The 16,513-nt window shown below is 41.2% G+C and overlaps 1 protein-coding gene across 6 annotated transcripts in view; it reads left to right on the plus strand.

Moving 5' to 3' along the window:
• Positions 1 to 16,513, plus strand: part of PPP4R4 (protein phosphatase 4 regulatory subunit 4) — a 103,094-nt gene that overhangs the window by 27,142 nt on the left and 59,439 nt on the right. For 5 of the 6 annotated variants that reach the window (XM_070065569.2, XM_070065572.2, XM_070065568.2 and 2 more), the window contains exon 3: positions 9,352 to 9,454. In XM_070065569.2, coding sequence (XP_069921670.2) covers positions 9,352 to 9,454 — 103 coding nt within the window. Of the gene's footprint in view, positions 1 to 9,351; positions 9,463 to 16,513 lie in introns of those variants that run through there. The other variant, XM_070065579.2, reaches the window with a different exon arrangement.

Genomic DNA, 16,513 nt, shown 5'->3' on the forward strand with positions numbered 1-16,513 from the left:
TAAAAAATCCAAAGAATGGCATTCTTCTCTCTCTCTTTAAAAAACGTTTTATTTATTTTTATTTACTTCAAAGACAGTGCGACAGAGAGAGAGAGAGAGTGAGAGAGAAAGATCTTCCATCTGTTGTTTCATTCTCCAAAAGCCTGCGATAGCTGGGGCTGGGCCAGGACTAAGCCAGGATCCAGGAACTCCATCCAGGTCTCCCCTGTGGATGGAAAGGACCCAAATCCTGAGCCGTCACCTGCTGTCTCCCAGGGTGTGCATTAGCAGGAAGCTGGATCAGAAGTAGAGATGGGACTTGATTGCAGGCACTCTGATATGGGCGGTGGGCATCCCAAGTGACGATTTTATCTGCTGTGCCACAGCCCACCCCTTCTTCCTATTTTTTTTAAAGATTTATTTATTTATTTAATTGAAAGTCAGAGTTATATATATAGAGAGAGAGACAGAGATCTTCCATTCACTGGTTTACTCCCCAAATGGCTACAATGGCTATGGCTGGGCCGAAGCCAGGAGCCAGGAGCTTCTTGCAGGTCTCTCCCACGCAGGTGCAGGGGCCCAAGGACTTGGGCCGTCTTCTGCTGCTCTCCCAGGCCATTAACAGGGAGCTGGATTGAAAGTGTAACGGCCAAGACTCAATCCAGTGCCTATATGGGAGTCTGGCATGCAGACAGCGGCTTAACCTGCTGTGCCGCAGCGCCCACAGTGCAGGCCCTTGTTTTTTTTGTTTGTTTGTTTTTTTTTTTTTTTTTTTTGCTATTTTTCTACCTTAACGATTCGCAGTGTATGGTTCTCAGACCACCACGGCAGTATCACCTTATTAGAACCTAAGATCTGAGGACTGAGTGAGTCTCAGTGGTGTGGGGTCCAGTTTAACAACTCCCCAAAGTGAGAGAGTCACTACTCTAACATGTTGTGGTCACCAACCTGAATACCTTAAGTCACTCACTTAATGTATTTCTGCCAAGCTTAGTTCATAGGCTGAGAATATGATATGACGTTTTTGTAGGTCAGTAATTGTGTAATGTTGGCCATTTCCTATGGCTCAACTATGTCAAAACCAGGCTTTATTAGATGTTTTTATTTTCTGTTGAGATACATTTTTTAAAAAGATTTCTTTTATTTATTTGAAAGAGTTATAGAGGCAGAGCCAGAGAGAGAGAGAGAGAGGTCTTCCACCTGCTGATTCACTTCCCAAATGACTGCAATGGCCATAGCTGAGCTGATCTGAAGCCAGGAGCCAGGAGCCTCTTCTGGGTCTCCCATGCAGGTGCAGGGGCCCACATACTTGGGCCATCTTCTACTGCTTTCACAGGCCATAGCAGAGAGCTGGATTGGAAGTGGAGCAGCCAGAACTCGAACTAGCACTCATATGGGATGCTGGCACTACAGGCCTGGGCTTTAAACAGCTGCTCCACAGTGCCCACCCAATACTGTCATTTTTTGTGTGGGCAACTAGGCTGTTTGGCAGCATCCCTGGGTCCTACCTGCTGGATTATGGAGATTTCTCCCAAGTTGTAATTTCAAAAATGTCTTGAGACGCTGTGAGGTGTGCACAGAGGCAGGGAGGGGTGATAAACCACTGGCTAACCTGTTTACACTTCTAACTAACGGCACCCACCAGATTACCTCTAAGTGAGAAAAGCACCAGACATAAATTGAGTATAGCAATTAAATTTAGTTTTTATGTGATAGTGATTACAATTCATGTTCACTTTCCTTTTATAAGTCTTCATGTGCTCTTTATAGTAAGCAATGCCAACTTACAGAACTAGGATTTGCTAACTAATGTCTCCTTGTTGTCAGAAATCTAGTGGTAATCTGGTTATCTTTGTTTAGTAATTTGCTCATTTTATTTGGATGTCCAAAGAATTTTTTCTTTCAAGTTCAACAGTACATCTCAGTGTTGACTGTATAGGATTGATATAAGTGTGTTATATATTATTTACCTACCATATATACATATACACACATATACATGTGTAATATATATTACTTTCTCATGACTCTTTATTATATTTTTATCTAAGCATTTTCCTCCTTGTTTGTGAGGAGTTATCCATTGTATTTCTTCACCTTTGTCTCCATTAGTCATCTTTCAATTTTTTGCTGAGTTCTGTCACTTCGTTTCTGAGTTTTTATAATTGTGAGGCATATGATCTTTATTAATATCTTACATATTTTCTTTTTAAATTTTTTTAATTTTAAATTGTAATTAGTGTTTAGCAGATTCAGTGTGATTTGTAGATGCAACTCTAAGAACACCATGATGTTCTCTTCCTCCCTCCCCCCTCCCTCCCACCCTCTTTCCTTCTGCCTTTTTTTTTAGCTCTTAAAAGAACATTTTAAGTTTATATAACAATAAAAAGGCCTAATACTTCACTGAATAGGAAATATAACAAATGAAAAGCAAAAAGACCCTAGTTTAGTGGGACTATAGATAATGGCTATAAATAATAATTGAGTGGAAAAATGATCATGTTACCCATATACAGTAAATTTTAAAGTAATCACAGATCATTAAAACTATAGTAGTGTAACACTCTTAACCAATGGCTTGACAAAGGTATAAAACAAAGTTGTACAAAGCTGATTTTCAGAAATACTGATAGACACAGGATTTTTTTCTTTTTGTTTATCTTTAAAATTTAACTATAAGGGAGAACGTGCTGTATTTGTCTTTCTGGGTCTGACTTATTTCACTCAACATCGTGTCCTCCATTTGCATCCATTTTGCAGCAAATGGTAGAATTTCATTCTTTTTATAACTGAATACTATTCCAATGTGTAGATAGACCACATTTTCTTTATTCATCTGATGATGGACACCTTGATTGATTCCAAGTTTTGGCTGTTGTGAGCAGTGGTGGTGCAGGGATCTCTTTGATACATTGTATTCAAGTCTTAAAGGGCACCTAGATTGGAAAGACATCAAAACATCCTTGTTTGCAGATGACATAATGTCGTACATGGAAAATCCTAAACACTCCGCCAAAAAGCTTTTAGAACTGATAAAACAGCTCAATAAAGTCACTGGAAGACCTGAAACTATGAAATTTCTACAAGAAAAGATAGGGGAAACACTTTAAGACATTGGTATAGGATAAGACCCCAAAAGCACGTGTAACAGAAGGCAAAACTAGACAAACAGGATTATATCAAACTTAGAAACTTCCACATAACAAAGGAAACAATCAGTAGAGTTAAAAGACATCTGACAGGGGGCCGGCACTGTGGTGCAGCGGGTTAACGCCCTGGCCTGCAGTGCCAGCATCCCCTATGGGCACCAGTTCGAGAACAGACTGCTCCTCTTCCAATCCAGCTCTCTGCTGTGGCCTGGGAAAGCAGTAGAAGATGGCCCAAGTCCTGGGTCCCTGCACCCATGTGGGAGACCCGGAGGAAGCTCCTGGCTTCGGATGGGAGCAGCTCCAGCCATTGCAGCCAATTGGGGAGTGAACCATCGGATGGAAGATATCTCTCGTATGGAAGAAATCTCTCTCTCTCCTTCTCCTCTGTGTAACTTTTTCAAATAAATAAATAAATCTTAAAAAAAAGATATCTGACAGAAGAAAAATATTTGCAAGCTACTTATCTGATATAAGATTAATGTCCAGAATGTAACAACAACTCAAAAAATTCAACAAAAACCCAACTAATCCAGGTAAGAAATGGACAGAAGACCTGAATAAACAGTTCTCAAAAGAAGAAATACAAATGGGCAACAAATATGTAAAAAGATGCTAAGTGTCACTAGCCTCAGGGAAATGAAAATCAAAACCACACTGAGATATCACGTCACCCTGTCTGAATGACTGTTATCAAACAGGCAGAGAGTAACAAACGCTGGAGAGGATGTGGGGACAGCGGAACTCTTACACACTATGGGTGGGAATATGAATTTGTGTGGCCACTTTGGATAACACTATGGAGATTTCTTAACAAGTTAAAAATGAAACTTCCATATGATCCAGCAGTCCCACTACTGGGGTATACACCCAGAATACATGAACTCATTGTGTCAAAGAGGTGCTTGCACCACCCTGTTTTTAGCAGCACTGTTCACCGTAGCCCAAATCTGGAATCAACCAAGGTGCCCAGCGTCCCCAGATGAATGGATAAAGAAACCGTGGTTAATATACACAACGCAATACTTTCCAGCTATAAAAAAGCATGCCATTGTTTTTATCTTAGCCATTCTGGTAAGTATGCAGTGACATCTCACCGTGGTTTTACTTTGTATTTGCCTGATGGTTAATGATACTGGACACTTTATGTGCTTTTTGCAGTTTGTACTCATATCATCTTCAGTAAAATATTTCTTCTTTCCTTTTTCTGCCCATTTTCTAATTGGTTGTGTGTGGTTTTTTTTTTTTTTTTTTTTTTTTTTTTTTTGTTGTTGTTGTTTTTTGTTTTGTTTTGGGTTTTTTTTTTTTTTTTTGACAGGCAGAGTGGACAGTGAGAGAGAGAGAAAGGTCTTCCTTTGCCGTTGGTTCACCCTCCAATGGGGCGCACCGCGCTGATCCGAAGGCAGGAGCCAGGTGCTTCTCCTGGTCTCCCATGGGGTGCAGGGCCCAAGCACTTGGGCCATCCTCCACTGCACTTCCTGGCCACAGCAGAGAGCTGGCCTGGAAGAGGGGCAACCGGGACAGAATCCGGCGCCCCAACTGGGGCTAGAAACTGGTGTGCCAGCGCCGCAAGGCGGAGGATTAGCCTAGTGAGCCGCGGTGCCAGCCCAGGGTTGTGTGTTTTGTTACCATTGAGTCTTGAGTTCTTTGTCCAGTCTAGATATTAGTTCTTTGTCAAAACTGTAGTTTGCATTTGCATTCATTTTGCTTGTCTTTTCATTCTCTTAGAGTCATTCAGTTCCGTTTATCAGTTTTTCTTTTTATGAAGCATACTTTTGGTATAAAGTTTAAGAGCACTTTGCCTCGTCCTAGATCAAGATTTTTCTCCCTTTTTTTCCCTCCTAAAAGTTTTAGAGTTTTCTGTTTAAGACTTAATTCCTTTCGAGTTGGCATGAGGCTTAGGTTAACTGTTATCTTTATTTTTTTGCCTATGGACGCCCAGTTGCTCCAACACCATTTGTAACAAAGGCTCTCCTTTCTCCATGAACTGCTTTTGCACCTTTACCAAACAAAAATAAGTTGGGCGGAGCCGGTGTTGTGGCATAATGGGTTAAGCTGCCCCCTGCAATGCCAGTATCCCGTGTGGGTGCTGGTCTGAGTCTCAGCTGCATCACTTCTGATCCGCCGTCTGCTAATGCGCCTGGGAAAGCAGTGCAAGACTGGAAGTGCTTGGGTCCCTGCACCCACGTGCAAGAGCTGGAGGAAGTTCCTGGATCCTCGCTTCTGTCTGGCGCAGCCCTGGGCCATTGCTGCTATTTGGGAGTAAACCAGTGGATGGAAGTGGCAGGGGGAGACTGAGAGTAAAAATAAGAGAGAGAGAGAGAGAGAGAGAGATTTTCCATTCACTAGTTCACTCCCCAGATGGCTGCAATGGCCGGGGCTTGGCCAGGCTGAAGCCAGGAGCCTGAAGATTCGTCTGGGTCTCCCATGTGGGTGGCAGGGGCTCACACACTTGGGCCATCTGCTGCTGCTTTTTCCAGGCCATGCGCAGGGAGCTGGACTGGAAATGGAGCAGCTGGGACACGAACTGGTGCCCCTAGAGGATGCCAGCCTTGCAGGTAGTGGCTTCGCCTGCTGCACCACAGTGTTGGGCCCCAGGCATCCTTGCTTCTGAGGCAGTTGGTGTCGGATGTGAAGAAAGGTGCAGTAAATCCATATTCTCAATAGAAAGTCGTCGTCCTTAGCAACCTCCACTTGTTTTCCACTGAAAATGGCAAATTCTTCCCTGGGTGTTCTTCATAGTGGTACCTACGGACCACAGTGGTTGTGAACCAGTGGATGGTCTGTCTTCACAGGGCACTACCAGGAGCGCTGTGAAAGGCAGAGAGACCCAAGGAGAAGTGGCCGCACCACACCAACCCTTGCTCTTTACAGGACCTGTTCAGGACCTGTTCATGACTGTGTTCGTCTCTCTTTTCTAAAGTGTGCATCTGTGCTATAAATTGCCCTCTCTGCGCTGCATTTACTGTGAACACAAATTCTGATTTGAATTTTTGTTAACAGTTTAATTCAATATATTTTAAATTTTCCACTGAGACTTTTTCTTGCACCCTCTTTGGAGAATATCAAAGTGAGTTTAGTTTTCATGCGTTTCTGTTATTTTTCCTATTGATTTCTAGTTTGATTGCATGTAGTTGGAGGAACCTCTTTGCATAAATTCAACTTTTAAAAATTTGTTGAAATTCGTTTTGTGAACCAGAATGTGTGTATTCTTTGGGCATTTGAATGGAACACATGTTCTACTGTTGCATGTTTCGTAAATGTCTATTAGGTTTTGTTGATTGATGGAACCATTGAGTCCTAAAACAAGAGTAGTTAAAAAAGTTCATGGAATTAAGATAATACAAAACTAAAAAATAAATTAAATTAAAAGATAAATAAAAAGATAAATTTATTAAAATTAAAAGATAAATTTATTAAAAGATAAATTTATTTTGGTACCGAAAAAGTTTGATATCTAGGCATAGTTTTTTTTTAAAAAATAATACCTACTTTTTTCAACTTTTCAAAGACCTCTTGTATGCATGGACTTAAAATGTTTTTGTGCTGAAACAAACTTATCTTGATTCCATTTTCCATGAAGTTTTTTTTTTTATGTTTTATGTTCTTTTTGGTTTTTCTTTGCAGTTCTGTCAGTTGTGAGTGGGGTATTGACATTTCCATCTGTGTATTTATTTATTTATTTCTCCGTTCAGTTCTATCAGTTTTGGCTTTAAACATGCTGGGACCCTGTTTGGTGTATCTACATTTAACATCACGGTTTCTCTTGCTGGATTGCCGCTTGTGTCTATGTAATGTTCCTGGCTGCCTCTGCTGGGTTTCTCTGAGCTTCACTCTAGCTGATGTTGACGTAGCCACTGCCACTTGCTTTGGATCCAGTTTTCCACAACATGTCATCTCCCAGTTTTCCTTCCACACTGCTGAGGTTGTGATTCTGAGGTCAGCATCTTGGAGACTGTACACAGTTGGTCCGTCTATTTTTCTTAAATCTACTCCATGGATTCTTCCTTTTAGTTGATATATTCAGGCTATTTGTGTTGAATGTAATTGCTGATATTTTATGGCTAAAATCTGACATTTTGTATTTTTCTTTTCTTTTTGCTTTGTTGCCTTTTTATTGCCTTCCTGTGAAATGTGTTGTCTGCACATCTGTGAGGCATCTGAGATCGTACTCTTTTTTTTTTTTTTCCCCTACTGATTGAAGTTAGTGAGTAAAACTCCAGAATCAATGCTTGGAATTAGGTATTCCTGACAGCCACTCATCCGGGTGGCCATTTATTCTTCCACTTTTCAAGAGCGATCACTGAGCCTCTGCTCTGGGCTGGACGCTGTCCTATGAAACGTGACTTCTTCCGGTAATCCTCTTCTCCGTCAGTGTCTTAGTAGTGCATTCGTTTCTTTTGGCTGTTGTTCACATCTTACCGCAGAGTAGGTGGCTTAGAACAACAGAACTTTCTTCTCTCGCAATTCTGTAAACCAGAAGTCCGGAATTCAGATGCCAGAGGCGCTCTGGAGGGAGAATCCGTTCTTTGCCTTTTCCAGCCTCTGGTGATTGACGGTGTTCCTTGACGTATGGCTCCATCACTCATATCTCTCTCTGTGGTCAAATTGCCTTCTCCTCTGAGTGTCTATTTCAAGGACACTTGTTACTGGATTTGAGACCTACTTGGATAATCCAAGATGATCTCTTCATTTTATTCTTTTGAACATTAAGACCACTTTGCAGGTTCCAGGATTAGGAGGTACACATCTTTTAGGGGCTACTGTTCAATCTCTGCAGGTATTATGTTTGTATGCAACTTTAATTTTCCTTTGTTATTCTCTTCCTTCTTGGCGTGGTGCCCTGTCACATGCCCTTCTCTTTCCTTCTTGATTTTAACTGTCAAAGGATTCACTTAGTGGTGAGCGCAGTAGAACGTCTGTGGTTTCTTACATCACGGTTTGCTGTACGTCAACAGGGGAGAAGCCTTTCTTTACAGCAAGGCAGCTTCTTTTTGAGTCAGAATATGCTCTTTTTAAAAGATTTATTATCTATTGTATTTGAAAGGGAAAGAGAGAGAGAGAGAGATCTTCCATTTCTGGTTCAAATCCCCAACAGCCATCACGCCTAGCGCTGGGCCAGTCTGAAACCAGGAGCGTGGAACTCCGTCTGGGCTCCCGCATTGGTGGCAGGGGCCCAGGTACTTTTCCAGGTGCACTGGCAAGAGCAGGATAGGAAGCAGAGTAGTTGGAACTTGAACCAGTGCTCATATAGGGTGCCTGAATGGCAGGTGGTGGCTTAAAACCCCACTCTCCAGTGCTGGCCCCAGAATATGGTTCTTATTAACTGAACTTAAAAACTCTAAAGCAAAAATATATTACTTTAAAAAACATATATTAAAGTTTTAGGTATGTATGATATAACTGCAAATGGTTCCATCTGAAGAGATAAGTAAAATAATTTAGATTAAGTAAATAAGTACATATCTATCAGCAATCCGTGTTTAAATCGGTATCAGTTAACTATAGGTCTACTTTCCCTCTAATAGCCCTCACTAACAGCTTTTTGATATGTATTTCAAGAATTTACAGATCTTAAAAGCAAATAATTTTTGTGGGTCATGGGAATCATTTCTCAAAGGAATGTAAACGCTTTCCCCCAGGTATTTTGCCACCAGACTTCACAGGGATTATTTTGGTAGAGCTGTAGTGAGCGTTACTTCATAGAGTCATGGTGTGAGTGTGCCCGGTTGACCCTTCAGAGTACTGAGCGGATCTTTCGAGAGTCTCGGCAGCTCGCGGGTCCTTCTGGTGCGACAATAATTTCACTGAACCAACACAAAGTTGTTGTGCAGTTGTTGTAGTTGACCTTACTGCTGTTCCCTTTCTTGCTGTGGCTGTCCTATTGCAGTGCGTTTACATTTTTTTTCTTGTAAACTACAGCAAACGGGCAGGTCGGAGGCAAAAAGTGAAGTAGAATTTTGAAATATTTAGTAATAGTCTCAAGGCTTTTAGACTTAAACATGTATTTAAATGAGAATCACTTTAGTACAAGCATAATTAATATCTTATTATATTTGTTCTAAGTTTTACTTAATGAAATTTCAGTTTTGACTTTTTTTGTATCTCAATAATGTTCTAAAGACTTTGTCAGAAGTTATTAAAAGCAGTCATTTCCAAATTAATATGTGATTTCTATAATCATAATGGGGAATTTAAGCTTATAAATTTGTATTTTCTTTGTAAGTGCTGGTCAAGATATCCAAGGAACAAGTGTGATTGCAAATCTTCCGTTTTTGATGCGACAAAATCCTGCTGAGACGCTTCGGAGAGTCTTGCCAAAAGTCAGAGTAAGTTGGTATGAAATAAGATTTGAATTTTTCATTTCCCTTCATATCATGCTGTCATTGTTGGGAGAAAATATCAGGGCTTTGTTGACTGATTTTTTGTACCTGATAGTTGACTGGAGGAGATATTATCAAGTCTGTTTTTGAATTACAAGGAAGATATTTAAGAAGATTAGGTGTAAAGATTTCTTCAGTCATTTTCTCAATATAGACATTTTAATAAAGTTAGTCTTCTAGTAGCTCAAAAAGTCTTAATTGTTCTTAGAAAGTCACAGACATCTTATTTGGTATTCTGTTGACTAAAATCAGTATTAATACATCAATCTGTTTTTGTACACTATCAATAATATAATTAAGGTGATAATCCTTAAAAAGACCCTGTAGTGACTTGAGGAATCAGCCAATAAAGGATGAATTATAGCCATAATGATTTTAGGTTTGTATTTATTTTATGGCTTCCTTATTTCACTCAGAATTCGTTTTCTTGCTATGAACAAAAATGTTTGATTTGCCACCACAGTCTATTTAATATTTATTGGTTCATTTAGCATATTTAATATTTAATAAGTAATATGTTATTTAATTGCACCTATGTGCACATGCTATTCTATTTAAAACCTGAATGAACAGAACAGTGTCCCCCAGGAACCTGCCTGCTTCTGGGTCAGGAGGTTTTGTACGAACAGAGACTGTAGTAGGGAGATTTGCATACTGTGCTTTGGCTTTCTGTTTGGTTTTAACTTTTTCCTAGTTTTTCATGAATTCACACTTGCTTAGAATCAGTAATTATTAGTACGTCCCTGTGTTTCACACAGCACAGTTCCGGTCCCTGCCTTTGCCTCAGGGATGTACATCGCATTATTTTCATAAAGTGCCCATGTCTCTGTACAGACAGCTTGATTTTTTTAACTGAGTACAATGGTGAATTGAGATGCTGATCTTTATTTTGACATTGCATGATTCACAAGTGAATAAACTTTTTCATATCTATTTTTCCAAAGATTATGTCATAATTTCCAAGGAATTACGCCTACACAGACCACGTTTATTTCTCATTCAATTCCCATGACTTAAGTGACCTCAGCTTGTTAGAATGGCACCCAGAGGTGCCAGTTAATTGATAGTAGAAAGTGTTTAGGCTGTTATGATTACAGAGTTAATACAAGCAAGCAAACTAGATTCAAAGCTAAAAATATTGAGTAGGCTGCACACTCTGTTAAGCCAGCTAAATCTGGTCCATAGAGAGTGTGTTGAATGTACAGAGTTTTAGAAAGCTAGGACAAAATGACGAAAGATAAAAAATAATGACCTCTAACGGTCTCTAAGTTGTTTTGCAAAATTCCTTTTGCTAATAGGTTCATAATAAATGCAATTTAATAACAATTCCTCAAAAACCTTAATTTCATAGGCGTGTATAAAGCATCTTATGTATTCATATACGTGTATCATATTTATACAAATAATCAAATGTATCTTATGAAACTATAAGCTATGCCTGTTATAGGTGATAGAGTTTCAATAAGCTTCTAACATAATTAAAATGAATTCAGAATGTTGATTAGCTGAATGAGTGGATGCAGAGAAAATGTGTACTAAGAATGTATAGATTCCTTCATTTCCTTAGTTCATCAGCAAGCAACTATTAGGAGCCTCATTTACCTTGCTCTATGCTAACTTAGAAAGAATTACAAAAAGGAACGATTAGGTGAGGACTGTGGGCAATAACTAAGCTGCATGTAGTGCAGTTATCAAACCTCAGAAGGATGGAGGATTTGGGGAAAAGAAGGGGAGGACATTTGTTTACGATGTTGCAAACGGGCAGTTGACAGACTGGCGCCCAGACACCCAGCCTCTAGGCTAACGCAGAGGGTCAGAGTGGGTTTGTCTATGGAAACACATTTAGCTACATGACCACCGACAGGAAACCAGGATGTGGGGGCTGGGGCCTCCCAGACCTGCCTCACCTCCTGGAGCCTTGGCTTGTGATCAGCTGTTCCCATTCTTGGCAGCCAGTGCCTCAGAGCCTAAGCTTCAAACACAGCGGTCAGAGAGCGGGGCGGGGCCTGATGGGACCTCGATCTCTGGGGTCTTTGCATCCGCGTGGTGTGCTGTGAGCCCTGATGACAGAAGAGCACTGTGTGGCCCTGGCTCACATTCGCTGAAGACTGGGGCCATCGAGGAGGACTGTGGGCAACTGCAACAGCCACGGCCTTACAGAGCTTCATATGGGAGGCAGGTGGTCAAACAATTGATGCCACTTCAAATTATAAGGCCCACGTTGATGTGCAGATCATTTAAAAATCATTGTATTTGGGTATTGGTAAGACTTACTGGTATTCCTGGTTAGCACTTCATCCTGCTATGCTTCTACACGTGGGTTACTCTCTGGATATAAAACCATGACAAAATCTCATACAGCCACTTTATTTACCTTTGCCTTAGCCATAACTTAATTTTATAGAAAAGCAGTCTTGTGTCGCAAAGTGAACATTTAGTGATGATGGCGTGCCATTCATTTGTGAGTATTTACTGAGGACTTCCCACGTGTTCAGAGCACTGGGAAATGGAGCTGTTCTGCCAGGAGGCTGCAGTCCAGAGCGGGAAGCAGACACTGAGCAAGGAAACCAAAAAGCAAAAAAGGAATAACTGTAATTTGTGATCAGGACTCTGAAGGCAAAGAAGAGGGGGCGGTGAGGAAAAGTAATAGACTAGCAAGGAGGCCCGGGTTGTGCCAAGAAGTCCATGAGAGCCTCTGGGAGGAGCCGAAAGCTGAAGGTGTGGGGAGGTGACCACTTGAGAGTGAGGGATGACCAGTCCAGCAGAGAGCAGCAGGGAGCCCACGGTGAGAGAACTGGGAACGCAGGAGGAGGAAGTGGTTGGAATCTGCTGGATGGGTGTGGGGGCGATGAGAGATGGTCAGGGATGGGCATGCGATTGTTGGCTTTTGGCCTTAGGACAGTGGAAGGCTATTGAAGCCTTCAAGCAGGACAGTGACTTAATCTCATTTGCAGTTTTACTGTGGTCATTATCCTGTGAAGAGTGGATTGAATGGTACAGTCAGGGAGTTTCCAGCACTGTCCTTACGATATTTGATGGTGGTTTAGATTAGGCCAGATAATTAAAGCAGTGGAGGACAGTGAGCACACTTGAGATCCACTTAGTGAGGTGCAGCGAACAGAGCCTGTGAATGGTTGGCTGTGGGAATGAGGGACGATTCCAGATGTTGGCTTGGGCTTGGGCACTGCTGGCTTCAGTGTCTCGGTTGATAGACTGTCAGAGCCGTGGCAAGAATGATTGTGTGCTTGTTAATAATACTGGTCTTCTGTGACTGATTTACTTTTAGAGAATTCAAAATAATTCATTCAAGAAGTAATCCTTCCCAAGATTTTTTTTACCACATTTACAACAGGCAGATAAGTGGCTTTTTGAGCTCACCTCTTGCCTTGTCTTTACCTTAAAAAAACACTAGATAAAATGATGGAGGAAGTTATTATTGTTTTAAGTATTCTGAAATTTCCCACTGAAATTGTTTTTTTTATATTTTTGTTTTATTATATTTTTATTATATTTTCATTTCATCCTTTTAATAACATATTAACTGAAAAAAATTTTTTTAAAGATTTATTTATCCGAAAGGCAGAGGCAAAGGAGAGAGAGAGAGAGCAAGAGAGAGAGAGAGAGAGAGGGAGAGAGAGAAAGAGAGAATCTTCTATCTGCTGGCTCATTTCCCAAATGCCACTGGAGCTGGGTGGATCTGAAGCGAGGAGCCAGGAGCCAAGAGCTTCTGGGTCTCCCATGAGGGTGCAGGGGCCCAAGGACTTGGGCCATCTTCTGCTGCGTTCCCAGGCCACAGCAGAGAGCTGGATCGGATGTGGAGCAGCCGTATCCTGACTGGTGCCCAGATGGGACGCCAGCACTGCAGGCAGCAGCTTTACCAGCTATGCCACAGAACAGAACCAGCCTCTGAAAAATGGTTTTAAAATGGATTGATATTTTCACAATTTTGGAGAGGAGGGGATTTAAAGTTAAAAATGAAATGACAGAAACAAGGTTAGGATAGGACTTGAACGAATCCATAGTATTTCTCTGATTTCCTTTTTAAGTTGTATCCATGGGGACAATGAATGGTGGTGCAATTAGGTAACTCACTGCTGGATTAAATTTAAGTAAAAATCTAGAAAAGAAATATTTTGACCTCCAATTTAAATTCCCTGTATATAAATACACACTTAAATATAGTTGCTGTAGTGCTTACGCATTCACATTATGTGGTTTAATCCCTAGGGTATCTATTGAAGAAATAATTTTTTTCTTATTGGTCCTTTTAATTAAGTTTTAATTCTTTTTCCACAATATATTAAACTAAAATCTGACATGTTAGATTTCAATTTTTTATTTGAACTTCTGGTTATATAGAAGTGAAAGAATTTGGTTGTCAAGATAAATTTATAAAATACTGTAGTCTTTTATAAAATGTAAAATTGTAAAAGACATAATTACATCATGTAGCATAGATAATTCTATAGTGCAGTGTGAAAAAATTGTCTCCACCTATTGAGTTATTAAATTCATTGAACTGTTTTTCAGTTACATTTTGGTTACCAAAATATATGTAATAAAATTGTAAAAGTCTGCAGTGTCAGGCACAGAAAAAAATAGCCACTGTGGATATTGTGTGTGCCTGTGGGGAGCATCTTGGACTAGACTAAGTTACTGGAATTAGGACTTATTCTGTGCATCTGCTTTCCCACAATATGGTGCTGAGAAGGGAAACAGCTTCTACACAGCTGCCTCCAGTTCAACCAAAAGACTGTGGGACTTGCTCCTGATTGGAGGAGAGCAGCGTACTCGGCGTGTGGGCAACCGAGTTGGGATTGGCGGAAGAGGACTATAAAGGAGGAGAGAGACAACATGCACCAGGAACATCTAAGGGGAACACCTGTGCAGTCCCCAAGAGAGCCGGCTGGCGGTGTGCCGATCCCCTGCGGAAGTGGGGAATGTGGCAGGGGGAACCGCCCTTCCACAGAGGTGGAAGGGACAGTAGCCAACCCGGGAAGAATCAGCAGCAAACCCGGGGAGGGCCGAGCAGACGAAAGAACAGTGCAGGGTCCTGTGTCGTTCCTCCACGAAGACGGGGAGCGACATGTGCCAGATGCTGTACTCAGTCATTTCACACGTTTTTATCTCTTATCTCATAGAGGTTCTCTAATGGTCACTTAATAGAGGAAGAAACAGCTTCATTAAACAACTTGCCCAAAGTCACGTAACTAGTGAGAGGAATAATAAAGTTTGAACAGGGGTCTGTGTTGTGGTGCAGTGGTTAAATTGCTGCTTGTGACGCCATTATCACCTATCAGAGCACTGGTTCCAAGTCCCACATGCTCTGCTTCTGATCTAGCTCCCTGCACCTGGGAAATCAGTGGATAATGACCCAAAGGCCTGGGCTCCTGCCACCCACATCGGAGACACAGTTGCAATTCCTGGCTCTTGGCTTGGGGAGTGAACCAATGGATGCAAAATGACTCTCTGGTGCACTCTCTCTCTCTCTCTCTCTCCCTCCCTCCCTCCATCCCTTTCTCTCTCTTTTTCTCCTTCCCTCTCTCTCATTCTGAATTTCAAAGAAACCAACCAATAAATGTTTGAACTGGAAGCCTGACTCCTGAGTCCTTCCTCTGAGCAGCTATTCAGCATCTCATTAGATCTCCATGACTACAACAGAAGCAGAATGCATAGTCACTTCTCCAGTTAGTCATCTGGTTATTACAACAGCCTCCTCACTGCACCTGTTGCTTCTGCTTCGCCTCCTGAGAGCCTACTCACCCAGATTTTTTTTTTTTTGCCCCAAGATTGATTGATTTATTTCAAAGAGTGACACAGAGGGAGAGACAGAGACTGAAAGATCTTCCTCTGCTGGTTCACTGCTCAAATGACTGCAATGGCCAGGACTCGTCCAGGCTGAAGCCAGGAGCCTGGCGCTCCATCTGGGCCTCCCACGTGGGTGGCCAGACTGGAATCGATGCTCTGATATGAGATGCTGATGTTGCATGTGGTGGCTTAACCCACTGGACCACAACACTGCCCCCAGAGAAATCTTTAAAAGCATCGTCATAACTTACTGCCTTTTTACATGAAAATTATTTAAGTGATGTGATAGGCAGATTAAGGACTCCTCAATTAATTTAATATCAAGACCTAATTCCCAGGAACTATAAATTTTACCATATTTGGAAAAAAACTCTTTGCATATGTGGTTAAGGATCTTGATAGGGAGATTATCCTGGACAAATAGGGTGGGCCTAAATGCTGTCATATGAATTCTTCAAAGAAGACAGAGGGGGATCTGACACATACACTATGATTTACAGCTCTAAATTAAAATACACTGACCACAAAGCATTTTAAGAGTAATATCCATGTTTTTCATTTTTTATGTATATATATTTGTGTTTAAAGACAAAATAAACAGACATTGCTGATTGCAATGATAATCCAGGTTCTATGGAAACATTTGCTGAATGTTTAAGTTTTTCTGGTCTTATAGAAAGAGTTGTGGGAGCTACAACTTCTGACGAACCTGAACTTCACCTTCCTGTAAATTCTGGGAGAGACCAGGTTCCCACGTGAGCTTCCTTGTCATCCAGTCACTTGTTGTTTTACCCCACCTGCAATGAAAGTTAAGTGTGGTTTCTTGACGGCTTTGAAATGTGTGGTAAAGATTGTAGGACAGTAGGGACTCCTTTCAGGGCACAAAACCAAAGCAGTCAGTTCTAATTCCACGTCAAATATAGAAAGCTGGAAGAACATGTCACTCCTGTTCTAACAACAGGTCATGCACAAAACCCACGAAATGATAAGTCTCCTTGAGCGCATCACAAGGCGACCAAGTGAACTAAATTCAAAAGGGGACAAAGCCCTCTGAGGAAAGATGGGACACAGAGCACCAACTCACGGCAGAGTGCAGGAGGGAGAGTGGCTACTGTTTAAGAAGAAAATCTACGATTTTAACACAGTTTTGTAGATGGACTGGGGCTAGCAAGTCTGCATCACGTTATAATAACTTGG

The sequence above is a fragment of the Oryctolagus cuniculus genome, chromosome 20, assembly GCF_051225735.1.
Source record: "Oryctolagus cuniculus isolate XC-2025 breed Fujian yellow rabbit chromosome 20, ASM5122573v1, whole genome shotgun sequence".
Taxonomy (NCBI): domain Eukaryota; kingdom Metazoa; phylum Chordata; class Mammalia; order Lagomorpha; family Leporidae; genus Oryctolagus; species Oryctolagus cuniculus.